We start from the raw sequence: 17,269 nt of genomic DNA, 5'->3' as shown, positions 1-17,269 counted from the left end.
AAACATAAGTACAATTTTACTTTTTTGTTGCTGACTATGCAGTACTGTGCTTTTGGTCGTCTACAGGATTTCCATAATAATGACCAATTCTAGACATTTTTCAAAAGTCACATATGAATCATTGTGGTTGTTCAAGGCTGTCTCTCTCTCCTGTGACAGGTAAAAAGGCTGTATAAAATAACCCTTTGTGATTGGTTACAAAAGTTCCATTAATAGCAGATTTGATGACCTGCTGTGAAGTCTCACCTCTAACCACATTTGAAACTGGACAAATCTTACAGTTGCCACATTTAATGACTGACTCAGAGTTAAGTGTCTCTCTAGGGGGTTTCCAGAGGTTACAAGTTAATCTCTCAAGTTCTAGTTGAACCTAGTTCTTTGGGAGAAGTATTGCTTTCTCTCTTTCTCCCTCCCTCCTTCTCTTAGACACTGAACCCTGAAAATATCCACCAGCAATTTGGAGAGAGAGAGCATCCCATAGATTTCAATATCATAAATTCTTTCATGGTATCAATGCAACTCTTTGTAATTTGCGGTACTTGACCTGAATAAGTTTGCCAGCTGACAGAGAGGGTATAAGTAGCCAAGGTTTTTATGTGCGGTAAGCTAGGCATCAGATTCTATGACAGAATCAGTGTAGACTCTCTCCACATGAAAAGTAAAGGGGGGAAAAATATATTCCAGCTGGTTGTAATCATTTTCAGAAGGGCACAGAATATATCTAGGGTTTGCATTTACAAGGTAAGATAAAAGATACGGAGTATTATATCTGGTGGTAATAGGGGATGAAGTAGCAGTGTCTTGTGTTAGCAGAATAGACTGGTACATTAGCACAAGGGCAAATGCATGAGTTATGAATACAAGGACTCAAGGAGAATTCCCACTGGTTAAAGTTTGAATGACTGGTCTCAAAGTGTCTCTCTGCTCTAGATAGTTACTAGAGGTTGCAACTAGTACAGGTATAACAAATGTATGCCAGAATACGATCACTATGGACGGACGCAATTCATCAAGTCTTGGTTGTAAACGGGGACATGGCATGGATGGCAGTGTGCTGTATTCGTCTGAAGTCTCCTTAAAAATTAACTCTTCAAACTTTGATGAAAAAAAACTTAAAAGTTAAGGATTTCGTTTGAAAAATGTAGTCTGTCAGACAAGAGGTTAGTCATGGGTCGATCAATTGCTACAGTCCGGAGGGGGTGGGGAAGAGGGTTGAAAAGTAGGGACACCTGGGTAATATAGGGAAAAGAATATAATTTATCCTAATCTGCATAACGAAGGAAAAATAATAGACTTCAAAAAGGACTTTTGGTGGCATACAGCTTGGTCCTCTCTCTCGGTGACATAATTGTCCCAGGCCCAATCTGGTTCTCAAAAACAGCCATGCCGATTAAAGACCGCACTGTATTGTAGATTATGATGTATCACTAGTTGTAGTGACCTGTTGGAGACCATGATGAAGCCACCAGCAACAATATTGATATAGACAGTGCTTTGGTCAAAGGATATCCTGTGACTTAGTTCCTCTGTCATGCCAGGATAAATAATTCCATGGTTTTCACTAACCATGGAGCCGCTGTTTTTCTTCCGTTGGTTGCGTTGCATTCCATTCAGAACTGTCAAGAAAAAACAAAACAGAAAACAAGATAACAAGGCCATTTAAGAATTTAAAAACAGATTGTTAAAAGAGGTTTCTAGACTACAGTCGGTTTAGGTAAGAAAGATTACTTAATAACACCCAAAGCTCTGTGCTCAGTATTAGCGTCCGCACTTACAGTCTCGCTGCACTTTTCTGAAATTAGCTGTTTGAAAAATGCTATTGTATATGAGACCTTGCCAAGTGTATATTACACATTTTTGTTTAGTATGCCACTTCAAAACTCTGTCGCCTAATAATTAACCTATTCAGTAATCAAAATTCAAAAGGGCCAGCTATATGAAAATGATATGACTTCAAAAAATTCAGTTGTGTAGAGCAACAGAAAGACAAGAAAAAGATGAAATGAAATTCTAGTTAGATTCAAATTATTTGGTCTAACAGCTGTCACTGTATATATTGGTCTGTGTTTAAATTTTCTTTTGTGACTTACGCCTTCAAGTGGGCGGCCAATTATTTTCAAACCGTATACTGCAAGAACTTTAAAATGTACATAAGTTATTGTTATAGTATGCCTGGTGCTGATTGACGCATTGATAAATTACAACTTATTGTTTCACTGTCTCCCCCCCCCCCCCCCTCTGCCTTCTCATTCATTGCCCCATTAAGCTTTTGTACTGTAAATTGTACCATATCCTTTCATAAAGAGTCCTACATCTGTATCTTTTGTTGTACCCAACAACTAGTGCGGTTGAGTCTTAACCTGGTGGTAAGGTCACTTACTCACTGATTGCTACAATGAAGATAAAGAGATTTCCAACGAGCGTACTTGATTTTACTAATTGATTTGATTGGTAAGGTTATGTTTTGTAATTTACCTTGATTATTTAATCCGGAGCTAATATTAACTGTATCTTTTCTCAGGTCGGAGGTAAACCAAAGCTGGAAGCTTCCATATTAAATGGTAGCTTAATGCAGACCAAAGGTGGTGTTTCAAATTTTATACCCATTGTTGGGGGGAGGGGTTGGGGGAGGGGATCCTCTAGTAGTGTTGAACACCCCACCTCCCCTCTTCTTAAAGATTTTATCAGGGGCTTGTGCTGAATTTTTGAAATATTCACAGGGACATTCTAGTGTCATCCTTTGCCATGAATAGGACAGTCCCTGAGATGAAAATTTATTTCTGCCTCATGAAAGAGAAATGTTCTAAGGCATTGATTACCAATGTTTATTGAACTATTTTAAGATAAGAATTTTCTACATTTATCGCCTCAAGCAGATTTTACACTTGCTTCGGGCATCCCCTAGACATAGTAGAATGGGGGGTGGGGTGGGTGGGGGGTTGTACAATGTTGCAACTCCACTGAAGGAGGAGACTTTGTGGATCATCAGACACCAACCTTGAGGTTTCCAACAGCTGTAGGTAATTGACAGACCTGAGCTAATTAATTTACCGTGTACCCTGTATTTTGTTGGAAGTATGAGTTTTGTTATTGGTGTTGTACATGCTGACAACCTTCCCAAACTTCAATCTTCATTTACACCATGGTAGATGAGTACCTATCACTAACTCTCGCAGGTTAACTTTCTGTTTTTATATTAACATGCGGGATAACAACGTCTATGGGAGAACAGACCTTAGGATGTCATTGTATTCACTAAAGCTCTACAATTTCAAATTCCAGGTGTGAAAGAAATTATAAGGTCCAAAATTATATCAGTTTTAGTTTTCCCATCACCAACAGCTCTGAACATTTCAAGATAGGCAGCTAATTATCAGCTTTCCATGTCATGTACTATACTGCAGGTTCATACAGTTAGTTATCTGGGTTCTTTTGATTGTTTTTATCAACTAGCTTCATAGGACGGTTGGGGGTTGGGGAGATTCTTCCTCTCTACAAACACTGCAGAACACTTCATGAAGAGGATGCAGGTTTGTAAACAGTCTCATGATGTTCCACCTGTTCGGTTATATACTAAATCTAAAAGCAATTCCTCTCACTGGAGTTATTTTCTTAAGGTAAATAATCAAACTCCAATCCCTTGAAGTTGTTTATATTGCCATGGTCAATTTTAAATGGGGCTCCTTTACTAGGGCTGACCTATAAGCCTACTCATTAGGACTAAGTATATTTGAGCTTTGAGTTGCATTGTCCAAAGTGTGTTGAATTTTGAGTGTGGTTAACCCTAGATGATCCTTGTAGCCCATACTGTATGTCTGTTATATATCTATATATGTTGGTTGGTCCTCCCAGTGTTAGCCATGCAATCTCGGTAGATTGGAAACAGCTCACTTATATGATTGTTGATCCCCGCAGTTCCAGTTAGGACAGTTATTTAGGGGTTGTATTTATTTTATGTGTGAGTGAATATCAGTAATTCGGTATATAAATACAGAACATAACATTCATAGATAAAAAAACTGAATTAAAACAAAAAAATTGTATTGGGGTACTGTCGAATGATCAAACAATTACCATAATTTTTTTTGGCTCAAAAATAAAATTCTCGGTCTAATTTTTAGAAGTGCAAGATCCACCTTGTGTGGTGGGATCGGGATTATAACCCCATCCCAGATTAACCCGCATCCTAGCAGTGACAAGATACAGTGGTAAAGTTACAAAATGTTATCTCCCTGGGTGGGTTTTTAAGGATGGTACATAAAGTTTTTACTTCATGGACCACTTACTTGATTCCTGTGTTACTCTATATGGGAGATTTCTCTTGATAAGGAAAAGGAAAAATGAAGCATAAATTTATAAAATATTGTAACTGGTCATGGAACTATCACCCTGCCAGGGTAAAAACAGCATACAGTAGTTAACACTAACTGGCTTAGTGCTGTGAGGCTGTAGGTCGATACAGGATTCGTCTTTTATACTTATTGCCTGGAGTGATTACTTTGACATACCAGGGGATCGATATAACCGGACTTTGATATCATAACATCTATCTCTGAGATATTATAATTAATAGATAGTGCTTGGATGAGTTCGTGTGAGATATATGGGTTGGACTATAGATATATGCCTGAAGTATCACCATAACATGTATCTTGTTTTATTGTATCAGCTATTTACGGTGGGTATAGTTTGGCCTGTTAAATAGTAAATTTAAACATGAAAGTAGAAATCATGATAGGGGTAATGCATGTGCAGAGTTGTGTACAATACATTATATTTGCAGTTTTGGGAGTTTAACAGATCTTCTGGTGATTGAACTTGCAGATTGCTTAGCAAAATTGCAGTTTTTTTTTGGGGGGGGGGGGTGGGTTTGGTCAATGCCACATCCTCCTAGTAGTTGTTGGTATCATAAATGTATGAAATTTTTGAATTAGTTTGATATTTTGATAGGGAGATGTCCCCCTGAAACTTTAAGATTGCACAGTACTGCACAAATACCACAAACTTCAGCTAACATATATGTGAATCCCCTCCCAAGTCTCGCCATACCCCCACCCCCCCATGGGTGTGCATTAGCCCCCTCCAGGTGCACATCAAAGATCTGACAACATGCTCATCATCAGACTGATCTGATGACGATGTGAACACAGTGATTGTCACACGTTATTGGAAGCCAGCCATAGGCGTAGGAGCCTCATTTGATTTGGGGGGGCTGTAACGACTTGCCCGAAAAAATACAACCAAAATTTTTCGTGCGCTCAGCGCGCGTTCCACATGTCAATGTGCATATCATATAGGCATTCATCGGTTATTACATCACATGCAAATAACATAAAATCGTTTTCCGTGTTATTACCCTTCCATATTGGTAATAATTATTGGGGAAGTCGTTACAACAACAATGATAATAATAATAATAATATAAGTTTAACCATTGAAAAACACATTGCAAATTATTCTTCTTTCAGTAGGTACCAGTGGCGGAGCTAGGGGAATTGGTCAGGGGGGAGAGAATGGTCTGTAGGGGCCCTTTCGACACTGTCTAAGTGGAGCGCCACCACAGGTTGGCGCGGAGCGTACACAAAAATTTTTTGAGTAAAGATACTCCCTAGATCGCCGGAAATGACCCTTTCCAGGCCTAGCTAATTTGCAGATAAACAAAGAATAAATAGGTACTGTCATCTCCATTTGTCAGAAAATTGCACCAACAAAACGTGACAAATGTCAATAGGTATTTGAGAGCGCAATAAAAAAGTCAATAATCGCGAATAAGTAAAAAGGGGTAACTAGCTGAAAAGGGCACCAGCAGTCCATTTGAGTCCTCTAACTGTATGGACGCTCCGCCACTGGTAGGTGCCTGAAAAATTTTCAGCATATTGCCCAAACTTTCACCCAAAAAATTGAAAAAAACACTGCAAATTATTCTTCTTTCAGTAGGTGCCCGAAAAAATTATCAGCATATTGCCCGAATTTTCACCAAAAAATTCGAAAAACACACTGCAAATTATTCTTCTTTCAGTAGGTGCTCGAAAAATTATCAGCATATTGCCCGAATTTTCACCCCCCCAAAAAATGAAAAACACACTGCAAATTATTCTTCTTCCAGTAGGTGCCCGAAAAATTATCAGCATATTGCCCGAATTTTCACCCCCCAAAAAAATGAAAAACACACTGCAAATTATTCTTCTTCCAGTAGGTGCCCGAAAAATTATCAGCATATTGCCCGAATTTTCACCAAAATAGTTGGTTGGGGAAGCTGCAGCCACCCGCCTCCTACGCCTATGAAGCCAGCATATTAAGCAGAACTGATGTAATGAACACAGAATATTAAAAGTATAGATTAAAATGATGTTGATTTCTGAAATGAGACTGATAGGCCCTGAGGTCCCCTGATGGAGCACACACAAAAAGTAGTAAACATGATCCATGGTAGCTCAGTGTGGAAGTTATGTCTGTTTCTAAAGTTTATAATTCAATAATCCCCTCTATAAAGAGTTGGAGTAGTAGAGGAACACGATCTGAGAGGTTACAGTCAGTTGAGTGTACGAGCAGGCAAGAACCAAATCAAGGCAAGCCTTCTTTATTGTTGGAGTACTTGAGACATTTTTTAAGAATTTGCTGCAGACACTTTGTGGTTTGCAACACTAACAGGTCTTGACAAATGTATATAAGTGCTACACAGAGCACCTCATTCACCTGCTGTGACTGTGGTCATTCACCCATTTAAAATAATTGCATATAGTAATAGCTGACCATTTAAATGCTACATAAAGTTCGCTACAATGCTTCAAAGGATTGGCCAAGTGAAAATTTATTTCTGGCCAATGAAAGAGGAACACACATATTCTACACATCCTGATGAAACTTACATTCAAGTCCCATGCATTGCTTTTGAGACAATAGGCAGTTGACCCCCCTGTTTTGTACCAAAAGTGAACGTGAAACAAGCAGGTGTGATGTAATAGAGGCACAGTAACACATTTTTTAAGTTGTTCTTGAAAACAGTTCATGATGTAATTTTCTTTTTCAGACTTGGAATGTTTCATTAAAACAGGAATAAACTATATAGTCAATGGGGGACTGATAACTTTGCGTCCCCTAAAGCAAAGTTGAAACCCTATCCAAACGAAGGTCAAAAAATGATATTAGAGTGAACAGTAAAGAAAATGAACCGTTTTGCTGTATACCAGTGTGCAACTATGACATTACACCTGTTAGCTTGAAACAAACTTATGGAACAAACGTGACAATTTCAACTATCACCATTTTGATGAAAGCAATACAGAAATTTTGCATGCAAATTTCCCTCAGGATGCTTTAGTATTTATACGCTATACCATTAGTCAAAACTAAATTTCCCTCTGGAATTACTTTAAATTAATTCAGTTTGTATAAATAACAAGTATATAGTTTATAGTTGATATATTTATATATATATATATATATATATATATATATATATATATATATAAATACACACACATATACTTAAGTTTAGCATTGAACTTGCTCTGAAGTAGTCTGCTACTTATCTACTTATCAAGAACAGAAGGAAACCAAAAGGTTATAACCTAACTGTAGTTGTAAAATCTCCCCGAAATGTGACAAGGCAGAGTTTTAATAGTGTGACCTCACTGGAGTTTGACAAGATGCAGAAAGTTTGAGAGTATGGCCAGCAGATGCTGCTGCTGATAGCGAGGAGGAGATCTATGAGAACATGCAGCCAGCTAGCTGGTCAGTATTGGTTGTGTGATATGATTCACTCATTACACACATTTGTTAACATTCCTGTCTCCTTTATACAACTCCAAAGACAGCGCCCAGGTAAAATTTGAAACATGTGGGTTGGTTGTGGTTTAAGCTAGTAGCTGTTGCATGGTGGCGACCATTGAAGCAGATGTTATTGATAAAAGTGTGGGAATTATTTTGCGAGGAAGTTATCGAAATTCATACCCTCACGTCTGTTTCCTGCTAGTACTTTGAAAACAATTACAAGTGCAAAATTGGGTCAGTTTTTATGCAAGTTTGTAGAACTATTGCGGCCTGTATTATACTGCATCACAACGAAACAACTGATCCTAAACGTAGATGGCCTTGGAGATGATAAAAATTATCTTCCATCTCTTAATTTTAATAAAGAAAAAAAAGAAAAAGAAAAAAAAACTTTATAATACCAGCAACAGTTAATGTCATTGAATGTTCAGTATTCCCAGGCCTTATAGTCTTCATTGACCTCTTAATGCATTAACAATGAAAAGTTACTTGCTTTGTTTTATTGCAAAGTTTTTTAACCATCATGCATTTGAAACTATGGCTTCAGTTGTTAGTCTAGACATAGTTTACCCAGGGGAACTTTTGCTTGTAAGCTATGTTGCCTTAAGAGTGTACAGCTGTATATGTGCCATGTATGTTTGTTAGAGGTTCAAAATACTGAAGAGAACCCTCATTCCGTATGGTTTCTATCAGAGATTACAGTGTTGATTGATGAACAGACAACTTATTGTCCTTTTAGGCAGTAATATTCAGTTTTGTCATGAATGATGTGGTTTTGCAGTTCAAAAGTTCTAAAACCTTGCATGTACTTAGGTCTATATTACTTATCAATTGTTTTGATTCCAATCAGTATGGTCCCTTTGAGAAAGTATTCAGTGATGTGCCCAGGATTTCAAAGGTGCGGGGGGGGGGGGCGGAATGGAAATCCGCCCACCCCCCCTTGACTGAGTTATGCAGTGGCATGAACCTATTATCGAAGGGTTGGCAACAGATTCAAATGTTAAAAAGAAGAGTGTGGCTGTGGGATTGAGGAGTTTTGAAATTCACCCGACTGAACATTTTCCCCCCAACTGATGATGGAGGTGAGGACATGACCCCACCCCTTTTGTGCACACCACTGAAATAGTTTACCTTTATAGTATAACTTGGAGTTGACTTCCTTACACCCCTTATATTATTCTAGGCTACCATGCTCATTTTGACCTAATTCTCATTCTTAGTGCAGCTGGTAAGTTGAATTTGAGCAAACAGTGAATGAGATATCCAGTTGAAATTTGTAGAACACTGTACTCTACTGGTACTTACTGTAGTGGGTAGATGTGACAGTATTTCAAGGTAGTTTGTACACATGTGTGGTCCCCCATATCACTGTGATCAATTGTAAATAGTGAAATGTTGCTGTGAACCCATCAGAAAGTAAAGTATGGCAATGAAGCACTAACAAAGAAAAGTTAAAAATAGTTCTGCAAAGTTTGTATGTTATATGTGAAAAAGATATAAATACTGGGAACAGATTTTTGCATTTGGTTGGCCAATTCTACCAATCCTTCTGTACCAAGTATCACCCAAAATGAGATCACAGATTGTTGATCAAACTAGAACATCTTCCAAGATTCCCCTCATTCCCTTCCCCCCCCCCCTTCACCATCCTCAAATGAATTTTTAATGAGAATGTTAGTCATATAATGATTCTGTTTTGTTTTGTTCTTGGAGACTTAGCCTGTTTAAGCATTAAATTAATCACATGTAGTTGGTAATTAGAACTTAAGTGTTAGATATTGCATAATTGCCATCATGGATACATCAGTGTATTCACTGAAGAATTGAAGATGTGATTTCGTATTTGTTCCTCACCAACATTTGGCAGTAAACTAACGATTAGAACTTATTTAATTTAATTCTAAATCAATTTTAATTGAGTAAGCTGAAAGGTTGAAAGTAGTGATGATTGTCGAAGGTCGCCAGCCTTGTTTCCAGACCGTTGCGATTTAGGTGTTTTAAAAAAATGAAGTTATCAACAATAATTAGAATGTCTCAAGGAAGGTAACTTAAGAGTTTGAGTGTGTCTGGCTGTAAAATGCTTCTTGACGTATGAATATTTTCTAAGTGACAGTTTAACTTGACTTTCTTTCCTATTTTGGGGACAAAAAATACTACCTTTATTTCACGTCCAGAAGATGAATTCTGGTCATTCAAGTAGATACTCTTGCACAACATACTGTCATTGCAAATTGTACAGTATTTCCATGGTGAGCATCTGGACTACTTTATATATTAAATTATACTACTAGCCATCAGTTGGGCTGTAACACAGTCACATATGTTGTCTACTGAACCTGGATCTTGTCCTTGTTGTAACATAAGGTGACCATTTGTAAGTGGTGTGACGATTTCCATGTGTGAATGAACCTGGTGACCTCAAAATATACATTTCACCCTGTCATACTTGCTGTCTCATGGCTGTAATTCTCAGGGTTTTCTATGATGAATTTGAAAACATACTGTGTGGAGAGGTTATGAAAATTAGTGGCTACAATTAGGGCACATTCTATATAGTTGCTTGTCTGTTTATTTACCTGATTTGATAAACCCTGTCCGGTCAAGGGAAAATAATTTTTGAATACTGAAAGTCAGCGTTTCCCTCTGCGATATGCTCTTCGTCAGATATTAATTCTGTGAAGTTGATTTCACTCAAAGAGTGACAGATCAACTATGGCAGAATCAGATCATTTTGTATTTATTTCTATTTACTTCGCTCCCCGCTTACCTGTCTCCCCACAACCTTAGCACTGCATTCTACCGTGTCTAGTATGCCCTGGTAATCTTTTAACACTGTGCACCCTCAGTGACCAGTCATACTCGGTCAATGGCCTTCCTTCTCATTCTACCATCCAGTAAGTTTTATAATTTTTACTCTTGACCAATTTGGTGGAAATATTGTGGATTTGCTCCCAGATGAAAGACCCTCCTCCTTTTCTGATAGCTGAATTCCTACAACATCCTAGATATAGTTTCATTGTTTCTTTAATATGTAATGCCTAGAGCTGCTTTTGAAGTCCGATAGCAGCTGTTTATACCAACGAGAGCCTAGCTTGATGATGTGATAACAATCGTTGTTTCTTTCTGACAGTTTATCAGAGAGAGAGATGTAGGTAAATCTCCGCTGCAGTGTTTTTGCAAGCTTAAAAGCTACTGAAAATCTGTAACAGTTAACTTTTGCACTGATGCAATCCTTCAAATTATACAGTGAAATGGAGGGTTAATGGAAAAATAATATAACCATGATAATTGTCTTGGGTGAGTGTTACTACAGAGTGGCAGTAAAATCAAGGATCTCAAAAGTTTTTTTAGATGACCACTTTTGGCCTTTTCAGCTAGCATATATTTGGGATGAAACTGTGGCAGAGCGTCCATACAGTCAGAGGGGGCGGATGCCCCCCTGACGGACTCACATGGACTGCTGGCGCCCTTTCAGCTTTTCACCACGTTTTACTTATTCGCGATTATTGACCTTTTTATTGCGCTCTCACCTACCTCTTGACATTTGTCACATTTTGTTGGTGTAATTGTTTGACAAAATGCTCTAACGGCGGTCTTTAATTTATCGGCACTTCCGTTGTACGAAAATATTTCCAAGAACTGTACAGGGTTTTAGATCTATTTTTAGACGATACGCCACACAGAGTGGCTGAAATAGTAATGAACACTAAACTTTAAGTCGGCATGCAGTGTACGTTATACGCCGCTCCATGATCAGTGTGATGGAAAGGGTCATTTTGGCGATCTAGGGAGTATCTTTACTCAAAAAATTTCTGTACGCTCCGCGCCAACCTAGAGTGGCACTCCACTTAGATAGTTTCGAAAGCGCCCCTACAGGCCATTCTCGCCCCCTGACCAATACCCCTAGCTCCGCCACTGGGATGAAACTGTATCAATGTATAAGTTGTATCATTGTTTGGATCATGGATATATAGATACAGCATGGAAACATTTCTGACATAATGTTTGACACCTTATTATTGATGGGAAGACATTAGCCAACTTTGTCATAACATGAGGAGTCTGTTTAATGTAGTCATTAAACAAGGCTAATGGCCCAGACAGATTCCAAGTTGATTTGCTTTAAAGGAGAACTGAAATGGCTAGATTGTAATAGAATAACCCACTGGTAAAGGTTTCAACTTTATTCGGACACTAACTGTTTCAATAATTTGCAGATGAAACAGGAACTAAGAAGAGGCAGCAGAGGATGGGGGGGGGAGGGGAGGGGGTGAGGGAAAAGGGGTGGTGGACTAAACAAACCCAATAATGTTGTGTTGGGTCCTGCTGTATCATCTCAGATTATTTACACACTGTGTACTCTTCCAAATTATAGAGATAATAAATTTCATTATTTGAGTTTGCAGAGACATTACAAGAATGGAAACTGAGAGGTCAGACTGTAGCAAGTCTCTTTAACAATTCTCTCCAGTGTACACACATCCATATATTTTTTTTTTTTAGGCGCGGATGTTGGTTTGCCCCTCCCCCCTCCATTCTGTCTGTAGTTGCTGTCTGTAGTTACTGACATGTTTTGATACTATTGTGAGGAGAGTTGTCTGCATGTTTATGTGCCAGTGCCTGTCAGAATGTTATCCATGATTCGTTACATTTTGTTATCCTAGCATCTTTGTGTAGGTAGAAGATGCCATAGCAACACGATATGTATCCATCACCACTGCAAGAGATGTACAAACATTACTGCAAGTACAGATAGTTTGCTATCTGAGCGATTTGAAAGATGTTCAGATCTGGGGGTAGATATTCTTCCAACTTTCTAAGCTGGCCCTGATTGATAGCAGCTGAACAGTAGTAACATGTCAGAAGGATTGGCTCTTGACATGACCTCTGACATGACCTCTGCTCTCTTGTCATTGCAGCCTTTCACTTTCTATCATCAACCATGTAAATGACAAGAGCTCTTTCCTAATTATATTTTTTGTTTGTATTTCACTTCACTTTGATGATATTTCTCCTTATTTTCTTTCTTTTTTCAGTAAAAAGGGAAGAATTTGGTATAGGACTAGCTCAAAGGAAGATGATCTGTCTAGAGCTGGGGAAGAAACCTCAAGATATTTTCCATCCAGAAAGTTTAAACCGACCAATATACTTGTGGTGACTTGGGAAAATGTATGCATACAGAGAAACAGAGGGTTGTCAAAGGTTTGTACAGTACATAAATCCAAATCCCAAGTCAATTTGTAACATCCATCGAAAGGTCGTGACATTTTATTTCTAAACTTTTACAGCCCTTAGTCAACAGATTAAAATTCCGTTTTGGCATTTGGGGAGGTTTCTAGATGCTGAATGTAACTTATACTATAGTACTGACTGATAAAGGATAAATTTACTGCACCATGAGGAATTGACCCAAACATGTGGTGATTATGACCAGAGTGTGAAGTGAATTCCCTGTATGTATTACATTTTTATGCTTCAAAAAAAACTTTGCATTGCTTCAAAAAAAACTGAGAAATTTCCTATCTCTTGAAAACATTGGTGAACTCTAATTTGTCCTTATTTTTCCAGTCCACATTCTTGTCAAATAATAAGCTGTTTTGTGACTCCCAACTGAGCTTGGGTGTATTTGAGTTTGGTTTATGTCTTGGAATTGGGTCACTGCAAGCATGTGACATGTACAGTTTATTTTCAACATATGCTGCATAAATCCATGAAACTCAGATGATTTTGCTCTGATTTTCCTTTTTTGGTGAGGAATTTCCTTAAAATACTAAAAGTTTAAAATTTCAAGGTTACAGACTGTTGACTAATTATTAACATTCACACCTTTAAATAGTTAAATTTTGTGAATTACAAAAGAAAAAGTCAACTTAACATTAACCTTCTAAAGGTTAATGTTGCTTTAAATGTCACAGCTAGTATTTTTTTTTAACTTTATGCAATGTATGTAAATTATTTGGAATCTTGAAAATTGCTTAATATTGTAAATTGCCATTTGCAGTGCATTTGGCATTTTTGTTTATTAACAATTTACACATTGCTCACCAGCCTTTTAGAACCTGATCATGTGTAGCATATATTCCCTTACCAAGGGTCTCATGATACTCACTTGAAGTAACATTGTCATGATCACTCGATATACAGTCTTTGATGTAAGGGGGGGAGGGATTGGGGGGTTTGAGAGTGGAACAAGTTGCTTGGCTTTCCTTGCCCAGGCTCTTAACCAGCCAAGACTTTTCTGACAAAGTATATATTTACACATAACTTGCAAGATACACGTAATAACCAACAAATAAAATCCTCTGTATATCTGTGTACCCTATTTTATTGTATCTATCTTTTTATTAACCTTGAATTTGTCCTGATATCCTGCAGAGACTCGCCTCTATTTTCTTTTTTTCTGTTTGTTTTGGAAATATTCTGACTTTTAGTATCAAATCAAAGGAACCATGATTGAAAATGTCATGCTATCAATTTGAATTTGCCTGCAAGGAACTAAAAATTGAAACAGTTATGAAATATCCTTTGAGAAAACAGTGATGTACCACCAGTTGGTCATTTTCCCAGTTGGGATTTTCTAATAATATTCTGTATAATTTGAAAACATTGGCTAAAATGCGGTTCAAATCAAATGACTATTTACTACCTTGTTGGTGGGTACTGTACCTTACAGCAGGCCCAGCTATTTTAGTATGTATGACCTATTTCATTAATAAAATAATATAAATTATTTATTCTTTCTAAAGCTTTCTTGTAAATTTTATATATTTGTATAAATGATACAAAGGATAAATTTGATCTCTCCTTAGGCAATAACCGCATCAATTTTAGATACATTCCTCCAGCGTAATACGTACCACAACTGCTCAAGAATCTTGATGAGAACCTTTCTACAGAAACTGCCCAACTCGTTTCATCAGATCATTATGATTATATACAAAATATCTATATTTGTGTACACAGTAGCACATCGCAGATGATAGACATATAACAATTTGAGGAATGAATGTGACAATGGAATAAAATTGGACAATTTTCAAAATGTGGCAAGTGTGCCATGATAAATCACCCCATATTGTATCATTCTACAACAGCCAACTATACAGTTCTGTATGTGTATTAGACTGGAAATTTGAACCATATAATGTTTGTGTGGCACCTAGCCAATGCTCTACTCAGATTTTTGGCAATTGATACTTTTAAGAGAGTATGTGCAGTAACCATACCCCAGAGCTACAGTAAATTACCCCAAATATCTCCCACTATTTTACATGCAGAAGTGTCTGGAATGCCAAATCTTCATTGTACACGAGCTACTGTACAGACTTGTGCTTGTATTGGAGCTTTTGCAATGTTGACCCCTCACAAGTCTTGTACGTGACCCCTCTCTTAAGGAATTGGCACTAATTTCAGTCAAGTGTTAAATTTGATCTATTGAAAGCTCTTTTCACGAGCTGCACTGATTAAACAAACTTTACATGCCTAGTGTTAAGTACTTTCTATTAAAAAAACGAACAGAAAACATCTTGTATTGTATGGAAAGCAAATCACTATAAAGTAAGACTGTTGAACTGTACTGAAGTTTGCTTTAAATCGGTGTAAGTAGTCTACAAACATGTCTTGTTATCTGGGGTTTCAATGCATTGAATTTTTTTCGTCCACGAAGGTGAGAAGACTCTAGTAACGGACCTTGTTCTGTGTCATATTCCCAGCGGGATAATTTATACCGTGCAAAATGAATATATAATGCCCACGGTTGATTGTCGAGGAATAAATTGTGAGAACAAAAGCACTCAAAAATCTACGACCTCCTTAAAGGCATTGAAGACTCTCCCCAAACCTTGTGCCGCCATCTGAAAAAGTTAACTTTCCGTTGCTTGCAAGTGAAGTTTTTTTCTTGTCACTACAAAATGCAGACAGTAATGAAACATGATACCTTGTTATCTTTTATCTACAGTAGACCTGAGATGTCCATCGCTGCTGTGTTTCTAACACTTCTGTTACACCTCATTCAAACTAGGTCAGATTACCGGCATTAGACGTTTCTTTGTGCGCGAGTCTTCAATGCCTTTAACGTTGGAAGGAAGGGTCCATCGTGTGTCACCTCCACCTCCCCCTTCACACACCCACTGCCCGGTCACTGACGTTAGTCCGTACCACACGGCTCCAGTGATTCTGCTGGCACTCACAACATTTATATTTGGGTACTGCTTCTTTTGATGCACCTGTCACCATAGGGTAGACCTGTACACATCTCTGCCTTGTTTGCCCTGTTGTTGTAAATTACAAGTGATTATGGGAGAGTGTGTGATTTTAACAATGTTTACCATGCACACACTTAGTCTTGTTTATCAGTTTATAGTGATGTAGCCCAATCTGAGATGTGGGAAACTCAAAAGGAATCAACGTAAAACCTTAAATCCAATATCCATCCAGTTTAAAAAGTTGGCATTTAAACAAAACTGACATCAAAATTCAGCAGGAGAAATTAAAGTAACTATTATAAAAAGGTTCTGTAGTCTTTCAACTTGGTTTAAGAGCTGGAGATATTGACATTGATCCAAAAGGCAAAGATATCCGTAGGGGAGATGGGGTTTAGGAGAGCTTATAGGCCCCAACTTATGTTTCTGCCTCCCTCCCCCCCCCCTCCAACCAAAAGAAAATGGAAGTCTAAAGTCCCTGCAACACTATCATATATCATACACATTCTGTGGACAATTCTACTCTGTATCCAATAGTTGAGTCGCTGTAATATCCACTCTTTGATCATCCTGCTTCTTTCTATGTATGGACAGTTTCTAGAAATGTCAGACCTTACAGATGGAGAAATATGGTTGCCGTTGAGCAAGCACATCATTTAACACCTGAAATAGCTAGCATATTGTAGCTTGACTGTTCCAACCTTTCCACAACTCTACCATTAATTTTTATTGTTTAAGCTTAAATTTTTTGTTTTATAAATTGTAAATAGTCATAGGTCAGGGCTTGTATGCACTTTGCGGTAATGAATTTTGTACCAACTGTTTCACAATGATTGTTCCTGTAAACAGGCCAATGGCCAGAATAACCAATTTCCCTTCCCATTGATGAAGGTTATCTCAGGGTGTTAGAAGCACAATTAGACTATTGTAGGCCTAGGCCATAAAACTGATAAAAACTGGGTGGTATCGTGTATGGTTTATCGGTTTTATAGGATAGGAGTATTATCCATTGATTGGTACAACCTTAGCATTTTTTTATCAAGCTAAAAAAAAAAAAAAATTGCGGGGGGGGGGGGGAGCACAGGGGCCCTGTTCCCCCAGTTGGTACATGCCTGTCTGTAAAATCAATAGGAAACGTCTAGTCTGTTCTGATATTAAGGTTATCAGTGATTAATGAGTCTAATTACAATCAATTACATAGATTACAGTACAAGTTTCCAGTTGGAAATTTGTTTTTGTATGAGCCTCATGGTAAAGCTGCTTAGAGCTATCCCAGGAATCTTATCACAGGACTC

General features: G+C 37.8%; 1 protein-coding gene and 1 long non-coding RNA gene across 5 annotated transcripts in view; one reads left to right on the top strand and one right to left on the bottom strand.

Moving 5' to 3' along the window:
• The window catches only part of LOC139970934 (uncharacterized), a 67,505-nt gene that overhangs the window by 13,765 nt on the left and 36,471 nt on the right, over positions 1-17,269 (top strand). For all 4 annotated transcript variants that reach the window (XM_071977011.1, XM_071977012.1, XM_071977009.1 and 1 more), the window contains exon 3: positions 12,810-12,975. In XM_071977011.1, coding sequence (XP_071833112.1) covers positions 12,810-12,975 — 166 coding nt within the window. The remainder of the gene's footprint in view (positions 1-12,809; positions 12,976-17,269) is intronic.
• LOC139970935 (uncharacterized) overlaps positions 1-17,269 on the bottom strand; it is a 29,265-nt gene that overhangs the window by 11,535 nt on the left and 461 nt on the right. The window contains exon 2 of the long non-coding RNA XR_011794257.1: positions 1,567-1,616. This is a non-coding gene — a long non-coding RNA (uncharacterized lncRNA). The remainder of the gene's footprint in view (positions 1-1,566; positions 1,617-17,269) is intronic.

Source organism: Apostichopus japonicus, chromosome 8 (assembly GCF_037975245.1).
Source record: "Apostichopus japonicus isolate 1M-3 chromosome 8, ASM3797524v1, whole genome shotgun sequence".
Taxonomy (NCBI): domain Eukaryota; kingdom Metazoa; phylum Echinodermata; class Holothuroidea; order Aspidochirotida; family Stichopodidae; genus Apostichopus; species Apostichopus japonicus.
The sequence above is the reverse complement of the archived record's forward strand: the minus strand, read 5'-3'. Positions and strand labels throughout refer to the sequence as shown.